At 29.7% G+C, this 20982-nt stretch overlaps 1 protein-coding gene across 1 annotated transcript; it reads right to left on the reverse strand.

The window, feature by feature from the left end:
* Positions 1–297: 297 nt before the first annotated feature.
* LOC118043584 (protein HEAT STRESS TOLERANT DWD 1) lies at positions 298–4041 on the reverse strand. Its single transcript, XM_035051601.2, has 12 exons — positions 3851–4041; positions 3560–3717; positions 3274–3352; positions 2765–2959; positions 2554–2652; positions 2163–2331; positions 1939–2045; positions 1709–1848; positions 1529–1610; positions 1096–1214; positions 849–966; positions 298–759 (listed from the first exon to the last, which is right to left on the reverse strand). Exons 1-12 carry the CDS (start codon positions 3896–3898, stop codon positions 628–630), a joined length of 1446 nt encoding a protein of 481 aa, XP_034907492.1. The 5' UTR covers positions 3899–4041; the 3' UTR covers positions 298–627.
* Between the last annotated feature and the right edge of the window lie 16941 nt (positions 4042–20982).

A 20982-nucleotide genomic window follows, 5' to 3' on the forward strand; every position in this document is an offset into this window, starting at 1 on the left:
AGACATCAAGGTGGAATGGTTATTAGGACTTCGATTATAGAGGTGTCGAGAGTGAAAGCTCCGTGATGCGTACAGAAATAAAAACAGTTGAATGTACAAAGACAACCGGTGTGCTTCGCCCATTTGGGATCTTCCGATCTAGCCATGAAATACTCATTTAGTGCTGATCGGAAGATGCCTCCTTGGCTGCCTGACAATGTTCTTTCCAATCTTAAATAGCAAGGTAATTCCAATTAAATCAAGAATTGTTGAGAAATTAGTTTATTACTGCTTGCTTCATTAAAAATGAACTTAACATACTGAAAAATATATGATGACTCCTTTCTTTAATTTGGTTTTGGGAAACAAATACCGTTCGTGGGAATTACTTGAAGACGCAGTTTTCTTTCCCACGCTAGTAAAGTGAAACTCAACCACAACTTTATAAGAAATTAAATAAAACACAATTGAAGCCACTTGCATTTTGAAGAAACCATTAACGTTTAGCAACTAAAAAATGTCCTTAAAAGGTGGAAGGAAAGCGCATTGAGAGGGGAAGAAATCGGAGACAAACCACTCTCTGTGACATCCATGCCATTCAAACACAAGCTGTTCGTCCAACTCACATTTCTTTGACAAAATTTACTTTCAAGCACCTTCAGAGGGGAGAGTACTCTGTATGTTTGAAGGCATCAAGATGTTAAAGCCATCTGAGGCAGTAGACACGATCATCCCCGGAATCTGAGCGTGCCAATGAAGTTCTTTCAAGTCTTTTTGTCCCTGCTCATGGTATAAAAACAAGTCAAGGGTCTGAACTGGCAGCATTTTGGATTAATATCCTGGCATGAGGGGAGTTTCACAAAACATACCTGATGAACAAACAAAAGTTGAGGGGGCAAATCTGCTGGGGCATTTACTTGCTCTTTTGTTTTAGCTTTGAACTCTGCTTCCTCTTCCTCATCCTTTTCCAGAGAAAGATCCCATATTCTAGTAATTTAAAGGAAATAAAAGAATCAGTTTCTGGATAAAAGAGCCAAAAAACATAGATGTTAGGATTGGTCATCCTATTTACTCGCTTTCCATCTGTTGCTCTGTGCGTGGAGTATTATTACTTACGTTAATTGATTGTCAGATGATGACACTGCCAATGTGGAGGCTTCATGTGGACTCCACTCAATGGATGTGATAGGGTGTTTATGGTAATCAAAATGTGCTACTAAAGATTTATCCTCTTCCTGCCACCATAAAACATATGCTGATAAGAGTACAACTAGAGAAATCTAAAAAGAAAATGGCATATGAAAGTACAGAACCCTAAAGCCATTAGAACTGATAGCAAATGGAATACATGAAAGCAAAACACTAATACTAGGAAAGTTCCTAATAATGGAGATTGACCAAAGATATCAGATCTGGAACACTTGAAATACTAATGGAAATTGAGAGCACCTAAGCAGAACAAATATTATTTCATGGTTCGAAAATGTGCTATGAGAACTCAAATTCTTTAAACAAAATGATGTAACAGCATACATTACACACAACATACCGATTTTGGTGATAACAATCTAAGATCACGAATAGAAAATGTTCCATCATCACTTCCAGATGCCAACATGACACTAGCCAGCCTATCACAATTAATGCACATGGTAGATCAGTAATATAAAAGGAAATCAGAAGGGTGCTGCTATGGACAATGAGTGGGGTATCTTGATGATTCAAACACCTGTTCCATGAGAGCACGTTCACATCTGCATTATGTGCCTTGAAAGAAATAGCTGGTGACTTCCCCAGACGTGCATCCCATATTGCAATATGCCCATCCACAGAACAAGAGGCAAACACATGATCTTCTGTAGGACTCCACTGCATAAATTGAAGTTGGAACCAGAATGTTTACAAGATTGAAAAGTTCAGAGGTGTAAGTTTTATTGGATTTAGAAGTAAATCATGTACTTGTATATCTTCTACGCTCGCAGTATGTCCAGTAAATGGAGTAGCATCAACATTCCATGTTGCACCAGATGTAGGCTCCCATAAGTGAATACAGCTCTTGCAATCACCTTCAGATATTCAAAAGATTTTGAGAGCATTAGAACACTTTACATAATATGCAGCAGAGCATTAAAGATCCTTGAGTGGGAGGCTACTGAATAAAAGAAAGTAATGGTACACAGTACCAGTTACCAGCCTTCCAGTGACACGAGGACTCCAATCTATAGCATAGCCTTCATCTTTATGCCCTTTGAAGTTAAATAATGGAGCTTGATTAAAAACTGAAGAACCTCCCCGGGCAACCTCTGTTTCTGACTCTGCCAAAGCATTCAGATGAGAGCTGAAGTTCCATATCTGCATAGAAGGTTGTGATTTAGAACATATGAGAGAGGAGCCAGAAGCCCAGAATCTAGATTTTCTCACTAATCTGATATGTTCACAACTCCACTATCACCATTCTATGACATGTTCAGTTCAGAATTGATAGTCAAACAAGCCTTTGAGATGGGAATACAGAAACAAGAAAGATTGAGAATCTTGAAGAACTTCTTTAGATGGTAAGCATAGAAGTCTAACCTGTACATAACCAGCATCCGACCAAGAAGCACATATATGGGGATTTTGTATCATGGCACGAATACGATTAACACATCCACTATGAGCAACCTTGCGCAACTGTGAAAGAAAAATCCAAAAATGAAAATGCATCCTGAAAAGGGAAAAAAAAAACAGAGAGAGACCATGATTTGACGAGACAATTAACAAACACAGAGGTGCAAGATGTTACCTGCAAAACTGGTGCTGCAGATCCCCCCTCTTCTTCATCTTCACTATCTTCATCACTGTCACTATCACTATCACTATTGTCTGCATCCATGTCAGAGTCACCGGCTGTAGCTTTAGTGGGCACCAATTCACGTCTCTTTCCAGAAACATTAGATACTTTAAATATTCCAATTGAGTTCCAATCAGGATTCTCTGCCTGCATCAATGATATTAACACTAAATACATAAATACAATTAAAGCATAAAATAAAAGGTCAGAAAAACACAATAATTTTCCCAATTCATGCCTATCAGAAACAACATTCGCCAAATAAATCTTTTAAAGTTTTCTCCTTTTCATTCAATTACTATAATACCTAAAGTTTGCCCCCTTATATAACTTTCTCTCTTATTTTACTAAGTAACACAACCTTCAGTTCAAACATAAACAGAAACAAATCCTTCTGGTTAAAAATAAATCATTTTTCATACAATGATTATGCATAACAGTAAAAAAAATGTATTTATCACCTGAGTCCCAGCAACAAAGTACACAGTGTGTGGAAAATCAGTCCGAAGCAAACCAAGTGAATCGCGTACAACATCAAAACTGCAAAAGCAAATCAATCACTTAACTCATATGAATAAACATAAAAAAATCTTAAATTAATTCACTCTAAAAAATTTCTATCTTTTCTTATTAGCCCAGAACTACCTACTCTTCAAGTTCAAGTATTTTCTTTTCAAACTTTAATTACATATACAACTCGTTACAATCAAGCCTACTTTCAACAACTAAAGAAAGATTTGGATTAACCTTAAGCAGGGCCAGCCAATGTGAAAGGCGTGAAGAGAATTGTAAGCGGTGGGGTCACACTCAAGTTCTTCACCTTCTTCAAGGTTGTCAACTCCGGGTTGCCAAACCTTCGTTGGCATGGATGGTATTGATGAAGATGAAGATGACCCATCTCCTTTCTGTGAGTAATTTAAGTAAAATTTATTAGCAAAACAGGAAAAGACAAGAGAATTTTGTTGAGCATGAGAAAAATAAAAGGAATCCCAGTTCAAAGAATGAATGAATTGACTGTTAAAAAAAAATGATGGAAACCTTGCTCTTTCTCTTTGCCTTCTTTGGATTTTTTATGCTGCGAACCATTTCCTTTTTTCAGGATGTTTTTCCAAGATGTGCTGATTATTTGCGACGATGGAGAGGGGGTTTGGGTTGCGAAGCTACTAGGGTTTTACGGTCTACTAGTTTCTTTCTTTCCTTTCCTTTCAAGTGGTGGTGCTAGGTTATTTTAACAACTAAATTATGGTAGAAGTTCGTTCTAAAATATTTTTTTGTCTCAAATGTTTTTTTAAGGTTTCGTTATATTTCATGTTTAAAAATTAAATAAATATAATAACATATTATTTTAATATATTATTAATTTAAAAACACTTTTATATAAATAAATATATAGCATCATTCCATTATTTTTTAAATAACTTTTCGTGTTACAATATATGTTAATAATATTTTATATTTTTAAAAAATTATTTTTAATATAAACACATCAAAATTATTTGAAAACACTAAAAACATATTAATTTGAAGTAAATAAAAAATTAAATTAAATTAAATTTTTTAAAAAAATACTTTTAAAACACATAAACAAACATGTCATAATAAATATACTTAATGATACAATATAGTACTGTTACTTTTTTATAAATTAAATTAAAATTATTAAATTAAACCAAGTTAAATTATTATTAAAAAAAAAACTAAGCCTCTGTCATTTTAATTGTGGACACACCAATTTTTTTTTTCTTTGTGTTTTACATTATTTATTTCAATGCCTCAATTTTATTTTATTTTACTTTCTACTTTGATAGCTCATTTTTTGTTCAAGTATGAGAAATTGTTATGGTTTATTTTTTAAATAGATATCACGGTATAAAAAAATTTATTATCATTGATTTTGTATCAAGTTTAGGACCTACAAAGTAAAAACAAAAAAAACAAAAATGACCACGATGAAGAATCAGCAAAAAAATGAGAAAAAACCTAATTTTTTTTTAATACACACACACACACATTATTTGTCCAAAAAATGCATTGCTTGTCCAATGCACTATTTTTTGCCTTGGGCTTTGGCAAATATCATTTTCAGTCCTTATAGTTTCTCAATTTATCATTTCAATACAAGACTTAATTTTCATCATTTTTTTGCTCCTATGTTTTGCTAAGGGAGATAGGAAGTTGATGTATTATGGTAAGGAGAGCAAAAATGATTAGCTAGCCATATTTTAGCGGTGAAAAAAATCATTTTTGATGTTAACATGTCTCATTCAATTAAGAGAGTTTCATTAAGTTGATTCGTAAGTGCGAAAATATTTTTTTTCATGACTTGACTTTGTGCTATTAATAAATTTAGAGATATTTTGAGTTTATATATTGTTTTATTAATATCATAAGAATGTTTATGAAGTGTTTTTAGATTAAATGAATTCATTAGTAAAAAATCATTAGTCTCCTCTCTGGTGATAAAAATTGGGCATGTAAATGATGCATACTTTGCCTTTATTTTATTTTTATTTTTTTAGTTTAACGTGGGTGTCCGGATCAGCTTGCGCGCACCTTTATTTCTTAAAAAAGAAAGTGGTGAATGACATGTTACATGAAAAAAATTAATTGTAGGCGCAATCACATGGCCTTTTTAAAATGGACCTGCTCTTCTTTTTTATATGTTTTTAAATTTGTATTAGTTTTTTATTTAAATTTAAATTAATGTCCTCTCTTTGATTTATTTTTTTTAAATTGTCTCGTTTATTTTTTTAATAGTAGTTATTTTTAATTTTATATATATAATATTTTAAAGAGATTATTCTAATTTATTTGTAGTTTTTTTCTATGTAATATAAATATACTATATTTGCATGGTGTCTTTATAAAAAATAACTTTTAGAATAAAAAAATAAAAATATATAAATTAGAAGAAGATGTTGGGATAATATTTGCAAACTTATATGTCTTTTGCTTTTATAAAAAATATTAGCCTTTTATTTTAGCATTTGATTACAATTAGAAATTCTTTCTTAATTTATTGGTTCATATATTTTAAAATTTATTTCATTTGGCATAAACTTGGAGAATCTACTCAAACTCAACATCATTAAAGCCCTTATGATCGAAGTCTATAACTACTCTTTATTAAAACAATTTGTATCATCTCATTGACAATACTCTCCCAATGTAAAACAAGTGATAAAAAATCACATTCAAGTAGAAAACATGAGCATGACCAAACAAGAACACTTTCATTTCTAGTAATAAAAAAAAAATAGAATCTCTTAGATATCATTAATCTCCTAATAGCCCCAAGGCATCCGAAAGGAACACTAGGGGATCCATTTGCACCGCCTAACTTTCTCTAAGCTTTTAGCAATACCTCTGACTACTACGCATGCTGAGGTATTAGTTGTTATCAAAGATAAAGACTTTATGCAATACCCACATCCAATGAAGAGTTACATGAACATAAGAAACTCCAAAAATTTTCTTTTTTTTTTCACCACAATCATGGTCATGACACTAAGTAATGGCATGCCCTAGAAAAAAGGAGATAGATTGATTTCTAAAGGTCACCTCTTACAATTTATTAAGAAAGAAATGTAACTCAAACAATTATTAGAAAAATATATTAAGCAAACATTACCAGAGATCAAATAATATCTAGAATTTGCATCTCCACTTGTGAAAATATTTTGAACTTTAGATTATCTCATTCTCATTATCCAACTCGCAAAGTTTAGCAACCTTGCCCGAGTTTACAATTGTTTTATTTTTTTAAGCTTTTTTTTATATTGAATGATATTTTTTTACTTCATCCTTATACATATGAATTATTGGGAATTGACCACTGTTATATATTTTTTAATATGTTTTTCATGAGGCTGGCTCAACCTTACAATCTGGGTTATGAGTTTGTCATGCTAGCTTGGGCTGATTTAGGGCAATTATTTTTGTTTTTTTTCCTTCAACTTCATCATTTGACATTGGGTTCTCTTGGGATTCATCTTTGTAATATTTTTGTTTTCTTTTGTTTGACGTTCTTTTTCTTCTAGTCATTGTTATCACCTTTTCTTTTAATATTCAGTCAATTTATTGTTGTTTTTTTTTTCTATCATATAATTAAACAAAACCAACTTATTGTATCCAATAAGGTTTATGACTCAGGTTGTAGTTTTTTTATCCTTCTTTGAAACACATTAGTATTGCTTGAAACATCACATTTTTTCACTATAAAAAAACCCAACTCAGCCTTAACGAAGCGTGTTTTACCTATCTAGTTACTCTCTTTATTATATCCAAGAAAATTATGGGGTAAATGATTTAGTTTCTTGTAATAGCTAAGCATTTGCGCCCTATAAATATCGTATTCTTTCTTTAATCTTTTCCAACTTTAACTTATGATGAAAACTTGAAATTCCTAATTACACCCCTACACATGCGCGACATTGTATGTGTATGTACACACACGCATACACACATAACCCATTAATTAAAAAACCTAATAGATCTTGGAAAACACTATTTATATAGACTTAGAGGCACTATTCACCGGAACAGTGCAATGACAGTTTTTGCATTCCCATTAAAAATCATTGAATTGGTTATTAGGGGTAGTGAGGTCTTTTCATAAGGCCTATTAGTCATCATCAGATTAATCAATGAAAAATAATTCTTTTTACATTTTAAAAACACAATGAAATGACTAAATTAGTCTTGAAAACACAAAATTTAAAATTAGCATCCAATGGTTTTTTGTATTTACATTATGGTTTTGTTGTTGTTATAAGGTTGGATGAAGGGACATTAAGTATTTTAATAAATACATAATATAATTAAAAAGCTAAAAGTGGTTGGCATGTGGAACGCACACACCAACGTGTATGAAACATCTACGCTTCTCGAGTTGCTTGTGTAATGCCTCTTGACAACCAAAAATGCTCTATCGTTGTGTAATTGGAATCATTGTGGTGTTATCTTCCTGTTGGGGTGGTGCGTGATGGCATTAGTAGGGCGGTTTGTTATCGGCAATGTTTTCGTCTTTTTTTTCTCTTTTATCCCCTTAAAATTCATGTTGGTCATACAAAATTCCAAAGTTATCATTCTATTTATGAAGATTTTAAATTTGATTTGTATTCTTTTAATTTCTAATATTTGTTATTGGATATTTTGTAAAATCTTGATTTCTTTTCAAATTCATCATTCAATCTCAATTTATGATATGTAAATTTTTCCAATGTGGTCCTTATTCTTTTAATTTTCTTTAGTCTTTTTGTTAAATTTATTTTTCTTTGCAATTTCACCCTTTAATTAAAAAATTCTTAGTTGTTCTCTAATTTATTTTTTTCATTTCAATTGTTGTTACCTATTTTTGGATCCTCACAAAAAAAAAGAGAAAATACAAAAAGTAAAAAAATATATATCCAGAAGAAAACCAAAAAAATAACAACAGTGAAAAGAGGATGTTAGGGTGCCCAGAAAATGATAAAAAATTGGTTGAGAAGGTTCAGAAATACAAAGATTCAAATTTGACGATATATTTTTTTACTAATGAGAGCCCTGTTGACAAAGAATATTCAATTTGAGGAAGAAAAAGTCCAAAATTAGATATTTATGGACTTAATTAAATTTTATTGAAGGTTTAATTCAATTTATAAAGGGTATGATTGCAAGAAAAAATGATTTTTGTGTCATTTTAGGCTTTAATTTGAAGAAATTAAAGTTCAGGGATCAAATTATAATTTTTAAGAGTTGATTTGGTCAAATTAGGGGTTTAATTGCATAAATATTAAAGTTTGATAGTCAATTAGGGATTTAATTGAAGAAATCTAAAACCAATGATCAAACTGGAAAATACACGTAAATAGAGGGATTGAAATAGACTGAATTAGGGACTAAATTGAAAATGCTAGAAGTTCATTGATCAATTGAGGGTCAAAATACATAAATTCAAAACTAATGACCAAAGTAAAAAAGACGGCTAACTTCAAGGCTGACATTTGAACTTGGTAGGGATGCAATTAAATTGATTCTTAAAATCAAAATTGCAATTGAGGACTTGATTGAACAAATAAAAAATTAAAGACTAATTTGGAATTTGACACCTTTTTGGTGCCATTTTCATTTAAATAAAATGGCGTATTTTGTTCAAAATGACATCATTTCATGCATTGTTTATATATAAAAAAAAATTGAAAAAAAGTGTAAACAATGTCGTTTTGATGGCACTATTTGTCATCTTCTTCCTGGGAACACACAAAGACAAAGATAGGGGAAGAGGGTTTTTCTTCCCCTTTTTTGCAGAACCTATTTCACTATATTCCCCCTTGTCTAAAAACCTAACACAACTTGTAAATCCCGAGGAAAAAAAATCAAGGCTAGATTAAATTAAAGAAAATAAACTAAACAAAAAAGAAGTGGGGGCAAAACGAATGCACTTAAAGAAAATAAGGCCTAAATGCAAATAAGAATAATTATATAGCATAAGTACTCCTCTTCTCACCAAAAATAGATATGCAAATAACGTAAAGAAAGAAAAAATGGAGTTTTTATATTCATTTTTACAAATCAAGAGAGAAACACCAAAATTTTAAAAACCCATCCAAGATTAAGGGTTATAGGTAGAATAAACACTGGTGGGAAAATGATTAACAACAAAAATTGAACAAGAAGAGAAGAGGGGAGGGTCGGCTATCATTAGAAAGAAAAAGAGGGATCGAAACCTTGATTCATACCGGGTAAGGTATTCTAAACTTGCTCTTATGAGTCATTTCAAGTCAATTATGAATTGATGCCTGGATGTTAATTTATATATTTGAGTTCTTAGACTTGAATTGAGAAAAAAGTATGGGTTGCTAAATTAAAGAACTTCATGTGTTGCATGTAAATGGAAAGATTGATGAATCTGGATAGTTTCATCTCTTGACTTTTAGAGAGATTTCGGGTAGGAGTATGAATTAGGATCAGGTTCCTTATAGAAATTGTAGTTTTGGATGTTGGCTAACTAATGAAATTGGTCTTACTTAATTTGGAGTTATAGAACTTCAACCATGGGTCACCAATTGAGACTGGGTCATGACAGACCCTATAGGGTAGTAGGTCTGGTTCGTTGATGAGAAATTTTGATTGTCTTTGAGGCAGAACTGGGTTCTCCTTCCTTTAGAGAACTTGTAGCCTCATATCTTAACTTTCCAACAAGACTAATCTTACTTGAATTGGAGTTCTATAACTCTATATATAGTTAAAAATTTGAGGAGAGGTCGGACAGTAACAGTTCAAAAATGAGACAGTAACAATTCAATGTCTAGATAATAACAGTTCAAAAACGAGACAATAATAGTTCAAAAATGAGATAGTAACAGTTCAAAAATGAGACACTAACAATTCAAAAATGAGTTCAATATCTGGACAATAATAGTTAAAAAACGAGACAGTAATAGTTCAATGTTTAGACAGTAATAGTTCAAGATTTAAGTAGAAACAATTCATATATATATATATATATATATATATATATATATATATATAAAGGAATAATAACTGTGGTTGGACAAAGAATGAAAATATTAATGGGTGAAATGAGAAAAACATAAAATATTAAGAAATGACTAAAAGAAAGACTTATTGGTTGTTGATATGGTTATAATAAAACATATCCTTGAGTAGGGAAAATTTATGAGATAAACCTGTGAATTTCAAAAGGGACCACAGGTGTGGTGCAACAGCAACAGCAAGGGAGCATAAGTAGAGCTTCTATTGCAAGTAGGTGAATCACACATATACTTCCTAGTTAATTCCATGATTTATTTATATTACCAATATAAAATGTGAATTACTGAATGTATGTGTATTTAAGGTGAAAAGTTATTGTGTGAATTGTCAAATGATAAAATTATCACTAACAAAAGAAATATGAGAAGTACGATTTGAGGTGTAAACTAGCATACATTTAGTGTATGTTAGGATCCCGGGAAAGGGGATCGCCACGATTGGACTCACATACATTTAGTGTATTTTAGGATCCCGGGTAAAGGGATCACTGTGAATAAACTAGCATATATTTAAAATATGTTAGGATCCTAGGTAAGGTGGTCACCATGAATAAACTATCATACATTTAGTGTATGTTAGGATCCCGGGTAAGGGGATCGCCACGATTGAAATCACATATATTTAGTGTATGTTAGGATCCCAGGTAAGGGGGTCACCATGTATTGGCTAGCATAGGATCCCGGGTAAGCAAAAAAATAATCATGTTTGATTTCATAGAGTCTGGAATGAAAGTTGAAAGTGGCAGAGGAAACAATTATTAATAGTTGGATTAAGAAGAGATTCTAATAAAAATTAGAAGGGAGAAGCGAATGAACTATGAATGTATTTTACCCTGTTGAAATTGTTAGATATTCATGTTGTTATATTTATTGTAATATTCACCTTTCAATAATATGTATTTTATTTCAGGATCATCGAATGCACGACAAGAGTAGATCCTAACTAATGTTCTCTTCTTGTAATCTAGGTTTTAGGGAATATACCCTTGTATTTTGTAAACATGAAAATGTTTGTATCACTTAATTTGTATAATCAATGTTTAAACTTGACTGAATGAATGTAACCTTGTAGTTCATAAAACCATATCTCATGTCTGTATTTATATTTTTTTATTTTTTTATCCATCAATAATGATATTTTGTTATCCAATGCATATCTTAAATATGCATTGAAACCTAGGATGATTAGGTCAGGAATTAAGTCATGAGATGCGAGCAATTAAAAGTGTAAATAGATTCCATGTCAATAACTTGGGGCCTTCCGATATAGGAGGGACTCCGTCGAATATATTTTAATACAAAGATCATGAATACACACACACACACACAAAAAAAAAATTACTCTGTTTTTTTTTATTAACATGAGATTTGTCATTTTATCTCGGAATGGGGGATGTTACACAACCTATACCCTCACATGCCCTGCCACCATGATGAAGAAAAGAGAGGGGACTCATGCCCTACGAGTGATTCTAGAGCAACTACATAAAGGTCGCCCCAACCACCTTACCTGGTGCCATGACAAGGGTAGGGTAACCACCTTACCTCGTGCCATGATAGGGGTAAGGTAGCCCTCTCCTACTACCCTTTATAAATACTAGAGGACGAAAAAAGACAGGGGAGATTATAAAGATAAGGGAATGAATAGAAAAAAAAAGGAACAGAAAGAGGAACATGGGGATGAAAAAAGAGAGAGGGACAAGAAAAAAGGAACGAAAAACAAAGGACACAACCAAAAGGAGAGAGAATGAAAGAGAGGAAGAAAAATAGGGAGGAATAATGAAAAACAAGAGGGGGAGAAAAATAGAAAAAGAGATAACCATGAGGAGGAAGAAAAAAACAGAGTAAAACAAAGTACAAAAAAAAAAGAGAAAAAAGGGAAGAAACAGAAAAGAAAGAAACAAAAGGGGAGGAAGAACAAACAAAAATAGACAATGAGAAGGAAAAACAAAGATTGGTGCTTTTGCACAATGAAGAAGAAAAAAAACGACAGCAACCACCGCCTATTACCACATAGCACCACCATGAGTCGTCGTCAATGACAACAACGACGTGGCCCTCATCGCCAGGTCAACTTCTTTCCTTCTTCATCTTTTTCTTCTTCGTCTTTATTGCCTCCATTGTTCTGCAAGTGAACAATGGAGAGCTCTCTACTGTTCACTAGGTCGAACTAGAGCTAGGCCAAACAAAAATGGTTAGGCTGAGGTTCGGCTGAGTCCAAAAAAAAAAAGTACATTTGGACTGACATCGGCCCAACATCTCTTTCGAGCCGCTATTGGCCCAACCCTTGTCTTGGGCCGACCTCAGCCCAATTTCTTCTAGGCCGATTTTGGCCTATTTAGGATGAGCTCAACCCATATATTTGTGGCAATCTATCTCATTATATATCTATAATATAATAATATTATATATTAAATAAAAAGAAAAAAATCCACAAAATATTAAAATCCTTAAAAAAAATTATGATTTTCTCATGTATCTTTCCATTTTTTTTGCTTAATATTGGTTTGTAATTTTATAATATAAAGATACAAATCTGATATTAAAATACTAAGTTTTCTCAAAAATGTTGCAAAAAAAATTATATAGAAAAATAAAACAAAATCTTGTTTTCATGCATACGACCAAATCTCTAAAAAATATATAAAAAAAATTCATATCATATTTTCATACAAAACAAAATTCAAGAAAATATGTATTAGCATGCATTTTGGACTTTATTATCCAGTTTATTAAAGCCATAAGAACTAAGCTAATATTTTAAAATTTTCAAACAAATTATTTTGTCTTCTTTTAATATCAAGGATTATGAACTTATACGTAAGACATATTTTGACATTAGAACGGTTACATTTTTACCCGATAAGATAAGAATCTCCTTATTGAGGACTTTTATTAAACCTTAGATAGACCATGAATTAAAAATACAATAACATCTTAGCATATATCAGATAATTAAATAATGCAACTTACCTTAGGTATGACGTATTTAAAGTGTTAATACTTTCTTTTTACGTAACCAGTCTCTATATCATATCTCTAAGACTAGTTAGGGTTCCTAGTAACCAAAAACTAAGTAGCAACTCTCATTCTATCTTTCAACTAATAAAAGACAAGAATTCCTTATCTAACTCATGTCCTGATTTTCCAGATACCACAATAGTGGATGCCTTGCCGCGACACTGCACACGTATGACATCAATTTTGATCATCATTTTTTTAATTAATATTTTTAGATCTTTTTGTATAATTGAATTATTTTTTCAATTTCATTATTCAATATTTGATTTTTTGAAAATTAGGTTTTGTGATTTTTTCAAATATGATGTTTCTAGTCTAATAACTTGGGATATGAGTTTGAAAAGTTAACATTGATTGGCATTGTCTCTTTTGTTTTACTTATTTCATTTTCAGCTCTCATCATTTACATTGTTTTTAAAATAAAAACAAAACGGGCTTTGTGATATTTTTTGTTTTTATTTATATCAGATTATCCCAATCACATGCCCTGGATTGTAGATTTGGTTGGTTAATCCAGGCTGGCTCAACCCTTATTGTCCAGATTACAGGTTTGTCGTGCTAACTCAGGTTGACTCGGGCCATTTGTTTTTTCTTTTTTAACCTAATTATGTCATTCCTATTTAATTGATTGAAAATTGAGCTACATCATTTTTTTTCTAGAAAATATATTTTTTGTCAAGTCATCATGATTAACTTTTTTAATTTGGTTTATTAGTTGTCGTTGTCTATTTTTTATTATCAAATTAAAATAAAACCATCTTATTTTACCCAATTGAATATATGACTCGAGTTGCAAATGTTCCTTGCTTATTTCAATTGTATTTATAATACTTGAACATTATTTTTTTTATACAAAGCAGCAGCAGCAGCAATAACAACAACAATCCAGTCTTGTGGCCCAGCGCAAGTTCATTTCTAGTACCAACTACAAGGAAGAATCATCATGTATATTTTAGAAGTGGAACAATTGTAGTAGGAGTTTGATTAGCTAGAATAAAATAAAAGATAATTCAAAGTATTGACCTCGTAGTTAAGAAAAGTTATTTGTACTCAATAATTTATTAAATTTTTTTTAAATACACAAGGTGGATGTAGAAGATGTCTCCTGAAATTTCCGAGAGAGAGACTTCATGTTGATTTACACAAAAATTCAATAATATTTTTATTATTGAAAAATAAATAAATAAAGTACCATTGAGAAGATAAAATTCATCGTAGGAGAGCTTGCATGAAGTTTCCGATAAATTAAACAATGGAGGGTTTTCAAATAATTGACCAGGTCTGTTTTGATAAAGGAGCAGCATAATTGTAAACACTGCATCTAAGTCATCGATCAAATAATATTTTATTCATATTGACAGCATGGAGGAACCTTCCATGCAATTTATATATTCAAAACCCTAGATCAACTAGTGTTTTACTATTCTAGCTGAGATTTCTTCAAAAATATTTTTTATTTTAAAATATATTAAAATAAAATTTATTTTTAATATTACTATATCAAAACAATGTAAAAATATATTAAAATTTTAATTTTAAATAAAAATAATTAATTTTTTTAGCAAACACGTGTCGAGCAACGTGGTAGAAGAGGCTGGAAATCATGCCCACCGTCAAGGCGTTTCTTTAGCTATGGTTGCTCATGCTAATAAATTGCCTAAATTATTGTCTTTAGCTAGTCCAATTAAAATCCAAGAGGTTGAGGTCCACTTATCTCAAAATAATTAGCTTAATAAATTGAAAGTGAGGTCCACTGTCCACCACCAAATATTGTAATATAGTTTTTTAAATTAAAGAAGCTCTCAGACCTGGCACAATCTAAGACTTTTGTTTTGTGTTGGAATGACTAACTTACGACTAAGCTATTGATCTACGTATATTTAATTATTTTAAATATTTTTTAAAAAATTAAAACCATATCAGTTTTAAATTAAAATTAAAAAAAAACATATTGTTTGGATTTTATTGGGATTCTAGATTGATTTTTTAGATTATTTGAATTTAATTAAATTAATTCACTAGATAATTTAAAAACAAACTTAGCTCGAATTAGTTCATGGATCAACATATATTATTGATGAGCTGGATTTGAGAGTGTTTCAAAGTGTGCTGGTTATTATTTTTTAATGTAATTTTTATTTGAAAATGTATGAAAATAATATTTTTATTTATTTTTTAAAAAATATTTTTGATATTAGCACTTCAAAATAATATGAAAACAAAAAAAATTAAAAATTTTTAATTTTAAAAAATTAAAATACAAAAAGAAACATGATCATAACCCTTAATCACTTATAAAATTATATACAAATTAGTTTTTGCATATTCAGAATCCTCCATGGAACCATCATGCCCGCCATCACCGCGTTTCTTTAGCCAGAGTTGCTCTTACTAATAAAGCCTAAATTATTGTCCTTAGTCAATGCAGATTAATAAATCCAAGTAAGAGAGGTCCACTTGCCTTTAAATAACAAGCTAGATAAACTGAAAGTGAGGTCCACCATCCCCTACCAAATATTCCAATAAAATATTCAAAATTAAAGAAGGCCACCCTTTCTCTTTTCTAAAATTATTTACAAATTAATACTATTATTTTTATAGTAGGTTTAAAAATGTAGTTTTTATTGTTTTTCAAAGTATTTTTTACTTAGAAATATATCAAAATAATATTTTTTTAATTTTTTAAAAAATTATTTTTAATATTAACGCCTCAAAATAATCTGAAAACATAAAAAAAAAAAAATACTAATTTGAAATAAAAAAAATCAAAATTTTTAATTTTTTAAAAATACAAAAATAAATAAACAGTTTTGAAATTAAAGATCTTGCATTTTCTGTTATCAAATTTAGTGACCTTTTCCTTTTCTCTTGCAGAGTGAATTTGATCCCTCTAAGAAAAATCATAATTATCAAATATCATATATGATATATGATATTTAATGTATCAAGCTACTCATTTTTTTACCAGTAATGTAATATAAACTTTTATGTTTTTATATTTAAAGTTTATTTATAACTTTTTTTCTCAATGTTAAAAAACAAAAATAATTTTTTTCAGTTCAGATTGATTTTTATATAAAAAAAAACCATATTAAAATTTTTCGGTCAACTTACATCCCAAGTAAAATTAAATTCTCCTTTCAAACGATCATAAATATACATTATCTATATTAATTGAATTTATAATTGTATACTGCATATAGTTTTCATAATAGAAAAAAACACATTTAGTCTCTTTTAAGATTTGATAAAAATCAATCTTTTTATTTTGATATTTATTTCTATATATTTTATTTATCAGTGATTTATCTATTTATTTATACATATATATATATACACACACACACTCGTGGCAATTATATAATTAACAATATAAATTAGATATATCAACTCCAATCTCATCCATTATAAGTTGAAAATAAAATCACATTTAGTCTCTAAGATATTAATATTTAGTAAAATCAATCTATTTATTTTAATATTTAATAAATCAAATAATTGCTCTATATATTTATTTATCAGAGATCTATCCACTTGCATCGATACGCATGGCAATCATATAATTACTAATATAAATTAGATACATGAAGTTGGATCTCATCCATTATAAATTGAAAGTAAGAGGTTCAACTCAAACAAAAATAATTTAGAGGGACTAATTTAAAAAAGGGGCAGATCGATCGGTTTTGCCAAAAGGCCCAAAACTAATTGAGGCCTTGTTTGTTTCCCGGAAAGTAGTTTCCGGGAAACCATTTTCCAAACTTTCCTGTGTTTGTTTGTCATTAGGAAAGTTGGTCAGCGGAAAACACTTTCCGGTCAACGGAAAACACTTTCTAGTCAACGGAAAATACTTTCCGGTCAACGGAAAACACTTTCCAGTCAATTTTAGTCAAAAAAAATTTGACTTGGTTTTCAGGAAAGTGTTTTCCTTTTAGCTGTGTTTGTTTTCCGGAAAGTGGTTTCCGGGAAATCACTTTCCAAACTTTCTTGTGTTTGTTTTCCAGAAAGTGGTTTCCGGGAAATCACTTTCCAAACTTTCCTGTGTTTGTTTGCCAGTAGGAAAGTTGGTCAATGGAAAACACTTTCCAGTAAAAGGAAAATTTGGCTTGGTTTTCTGGAAAGTGTTTTCCTGAAAAATTTGAGGGGAAAACACTTTCCGGAAGTTGTGAAAAATTTAAAAATATCATTATTTGCTGATTATATCAAATTTGATCCTCAAACTTTTGATTGCTACATATATTTTGTTTTGAATATTTATTTTTCAATTTCATCTCTTAAAATTTTATTTTTATATTAACTTTGGTCCTTATTTTTATAATTGCTATTTGCTTTTTCCTTATCATTTTTTTATTGAAATTTTTTATTTATCAAATTTGATCCTCATTTTTTTGATTGTTACTTATTTTATTTGAAATAATTTATGAAATATTGATTATTATTATTTTAATTTCTTTATTTTTTTATTATTTTTTTAATTTTTTAGATTTGGTCCCTATTATTTTGATTATTATTTGTTTTATTTGAGATAATTTATGAAATTATATATTTTTTTTCAATTTCATTCTCATATAACTTTTTAATTTGTAAAATTTGTTCCTCATTATTTTAATAAACTTGAGAAAAATAAAATATTAATAAGTTATTTTCCAGCTCATTTTCCATGACATAACCAAACACTGGAAAGTGTTTTCCAGTTCATTTTCCATAACACTACCAAACATCGGAAAATACTTTCCCGGAATTCACTTTCCAGGAATTCACTTTCCCCGGAATTCACTTTCCAAAAGGAATTCACTTTCCTGCAAACAAACGGAGCCTGAATATTTCAAATTATACCGGAAAAAGTGGAAAAATAGCCGTAGTAATTCTTTTTTTATTTTATTTTTTTTAGTAATTGTATTCCAAAATATACGACTACACGGCGCGTGGCCCACCGAGACCACAGACCAATCATACACATTCATCAATATGCCCGCAGCCTCAGACATTGGAAACTGGACAACTTATTCAAACGCTCACAAGCAGTCATCGCACGTCACTTGTGGACCTCTCGTGTCTCTCTTTGCTTCCAGTCTTCCGGTCAATTCAGAAAAAGACAAAACATAAGGGTTAATCTAAATTTAAATAATTTTATGAGTTTTTCATGCCAATAATATAACTTGATATTTAGATTTATGGCACGAGTTTTAGTGCCTGTTTGGTAACGTGGCTGCGGATGAGGTTCACCTGCAGCCACGTAAAATACCGTTTGGTTAACAAAAGGAAACAGATTTTTGATGGTGGGACCCGTCCAATTCTCAGCCGCGCCTCAGGTTTGGGAGAAGCAGCAAAATGCTGCTTCTCGTAGGGTAGAAAAGTTGCAACAGTGGAGCATGGCTCCACTGTTCAGTGAACAGTGGAGCCATGCTCCACTGTTGCAACAGTGCGAGTGAACTATTACAGTTTTAGTTTTTTTTTTTTTTTTTTTTTTTTTTTTTTTTTGAAAAACATTGCAAGAATTTATTTTTTAAAAAAAAATTAGTGCAATTAATTGATTTTACTCGCATTGTTCACGTGAACATGAACAATATTATTTTTTAAAAAAATTAGTTTAAGGTGAATTAAATTTACTCGTATTGTAATCTTAATTTTATTCCTGATAATATTTTACTTAATTTTATTGCACACTCAAAAAATTATTTTTTCTATAGTTCTTGTCGAATGAATTTTGTACATAATAAAATTGTAAATTTTTTTAAAAAATATGCTTTACTTGAAAAACTAGTATTTAATATTATTTAATAACACTACATAAAAAAAAATTCAGTTTTTATTTTTATTTTAATTGTGTTTTATTCAAAAACTTAAAAGGAGATCGCTTAATGACGTAATAAAAAATTCAGTTTTTGTTGTTCGCGCTTAAGAAACCATGAAAAATATAGTCCTTGTCGGATAGATTTTGTATGTAATGACATTGCACATAGTTTAATGGAAGAATAAAAAATATTTGATATCAATATTATTTATTTCATGATATAATAACAGTGATTAAATCTAAAATATTTAAATTAAAAATCATTAATATATATATATATATATTTTTTAATTATTTTATAACCTCAATTAGAAAATCATTTTTTTACCAAACACATTAAACTACTTTTTGTTCAACCTCAATTTCAACCACAGTTTTAACCAAACATATATTTTTTCAAACCAGCCTCAACTAAAAGTACTTTTTATAAAACAACTTTTTTAAAACCACAACCACAACAGCAACCTCAATACCAAACAGACCCTTAAGATAGAACTTGTGCTTGGCCGCGGGTTAAGGTGATTGTTTTGTAGCGTAAAAATAACAAATCTTAAGCGTTGTTAGTGTATTTTAAAAAATAACAAAAAATGCACAACTTGACATTCTAAAAACAGAATTGAAAAAAAATAAAAAATTATCAATCTTCTAGAATAAAAACGCAGGAGATGAAATCAGAAGAAAAAAAAACGAATAAAAAAAGACTAAAACACATAATACCAACAAACCTACGTAAGGTTGTCAAAACTTGCGAGTAATATTACGCGAACAAGATAATCCTATATAAAAAAAAAAAGCTTAATTTTAAAAAGAATAGAATTTTAAAGGACAAAATTTAAAAGTATAAAAAAAAAACTAAAATAACTTGGGCCACTCAACTAAACCTCCTATCTAGATCATGAAATAAAAATAACATAATTGAAAGGAAATCAAAGAAACTCAAAAAAATTAATTTTTCATAAAGAAAAACTACGACTAATGTAATTAAGAAGAAGATAATATCAACTCGTTGGCCGGGTTGAGTTTCAAAATGAATTAGGGAAGAATTGATTTTGATATTTTTCCTTATTTTATTTTAAAAAAATGATGTCATTTTATTTTTTTATAAAATAAAAATATTTGGAGTTAACTCATGTCAACCTACTTAACTCGTGACATGGTATTTGTCCCAGACCAGCTCTTGGATTGAGTCCAAATCCTAATAAATAAAATGTTAAATGATGAAATAAAAAAAAAATCAAGGATAAAAAATAGCAATTAAGAGAATAAGGATCCCGTTTGAAAAAAAAAATGAGAGGAAAACCTAAAATTTGGAATTGAAGGGAAAAATTCAAAAAAAATCAAATTAACCAAAGAATCCAAAGAAAAATTAAGAGAACGAGAACCAAATTAAAAAAATAAAAAAATAAGATTATGGATCTAAGGATGAAATTGAAAATAAAATAAAATTTAATACAAGGACTAAAAATCAAAATTAAAAATCAAAACATCGACGGTCATACCTGAAATATCATCAAATCTTGAGTTGAAGGGAAAAATTGAAAAGAAAAATCAAATTCACAAAAAAATCCAAAATAAAAATCAAAATAAAAATCAAAATCAAAATCAAAATCAAGAGAATGATGACCAAATTTGAAAAAAAATAAAAAGAAGATCATGGATCCAAGGATAAAATTGAACATGAATTAAAATTTGATAAAAGAGTTAATAATGAAAATTAAAAATCAAAACATTTAGGGTGAAATCTTATATATCATAAAATAAAAAGGACAAATTTAGTATAAAATCAAATATCAAAGGATAAAATTAAATAAATAAATCAA

Source organism: Populus alba, chromosome 7, assembly GCF_005239225.2.
Source record: "Populus alba chromosome 7, ASM523922v2, whole genome shotgun sequence".
Lineage (NCBI taxonomy): Eukaryota > Viridiplantae > Streptophyta > Magnoliopsida > Malpighiales > Salicaceae > Populus > Populus alba.

What these genes read in the sequence shown, in the direction of transcription:
- LOC118043584 (XM_035051601.2), bottom strand. Translation starts at nt 3,898, where the DNA reads ATGGTTCGCAGCATAAAAAATCCAAAGAAGGCAAAGAGAAAGAGCAAG. An exon ending in AACGTGCTCTCATGGAACAG is followed by an intron (nt 1,611 to 1,708) that starts GTGTTTGAATCA and finishes TAATTGTGATAG; the next exon opens with GCTGGCTAGTGTCATGTTGG. An exon ending in AACTTTTGTTTGTTCATCAG is followed by an intron (nt 760 to 848) that starts GTATGTTTTGTG and finishes TACCATGAGCAG; the next exon opens with GGACAAAAAGACTTGAAAGA.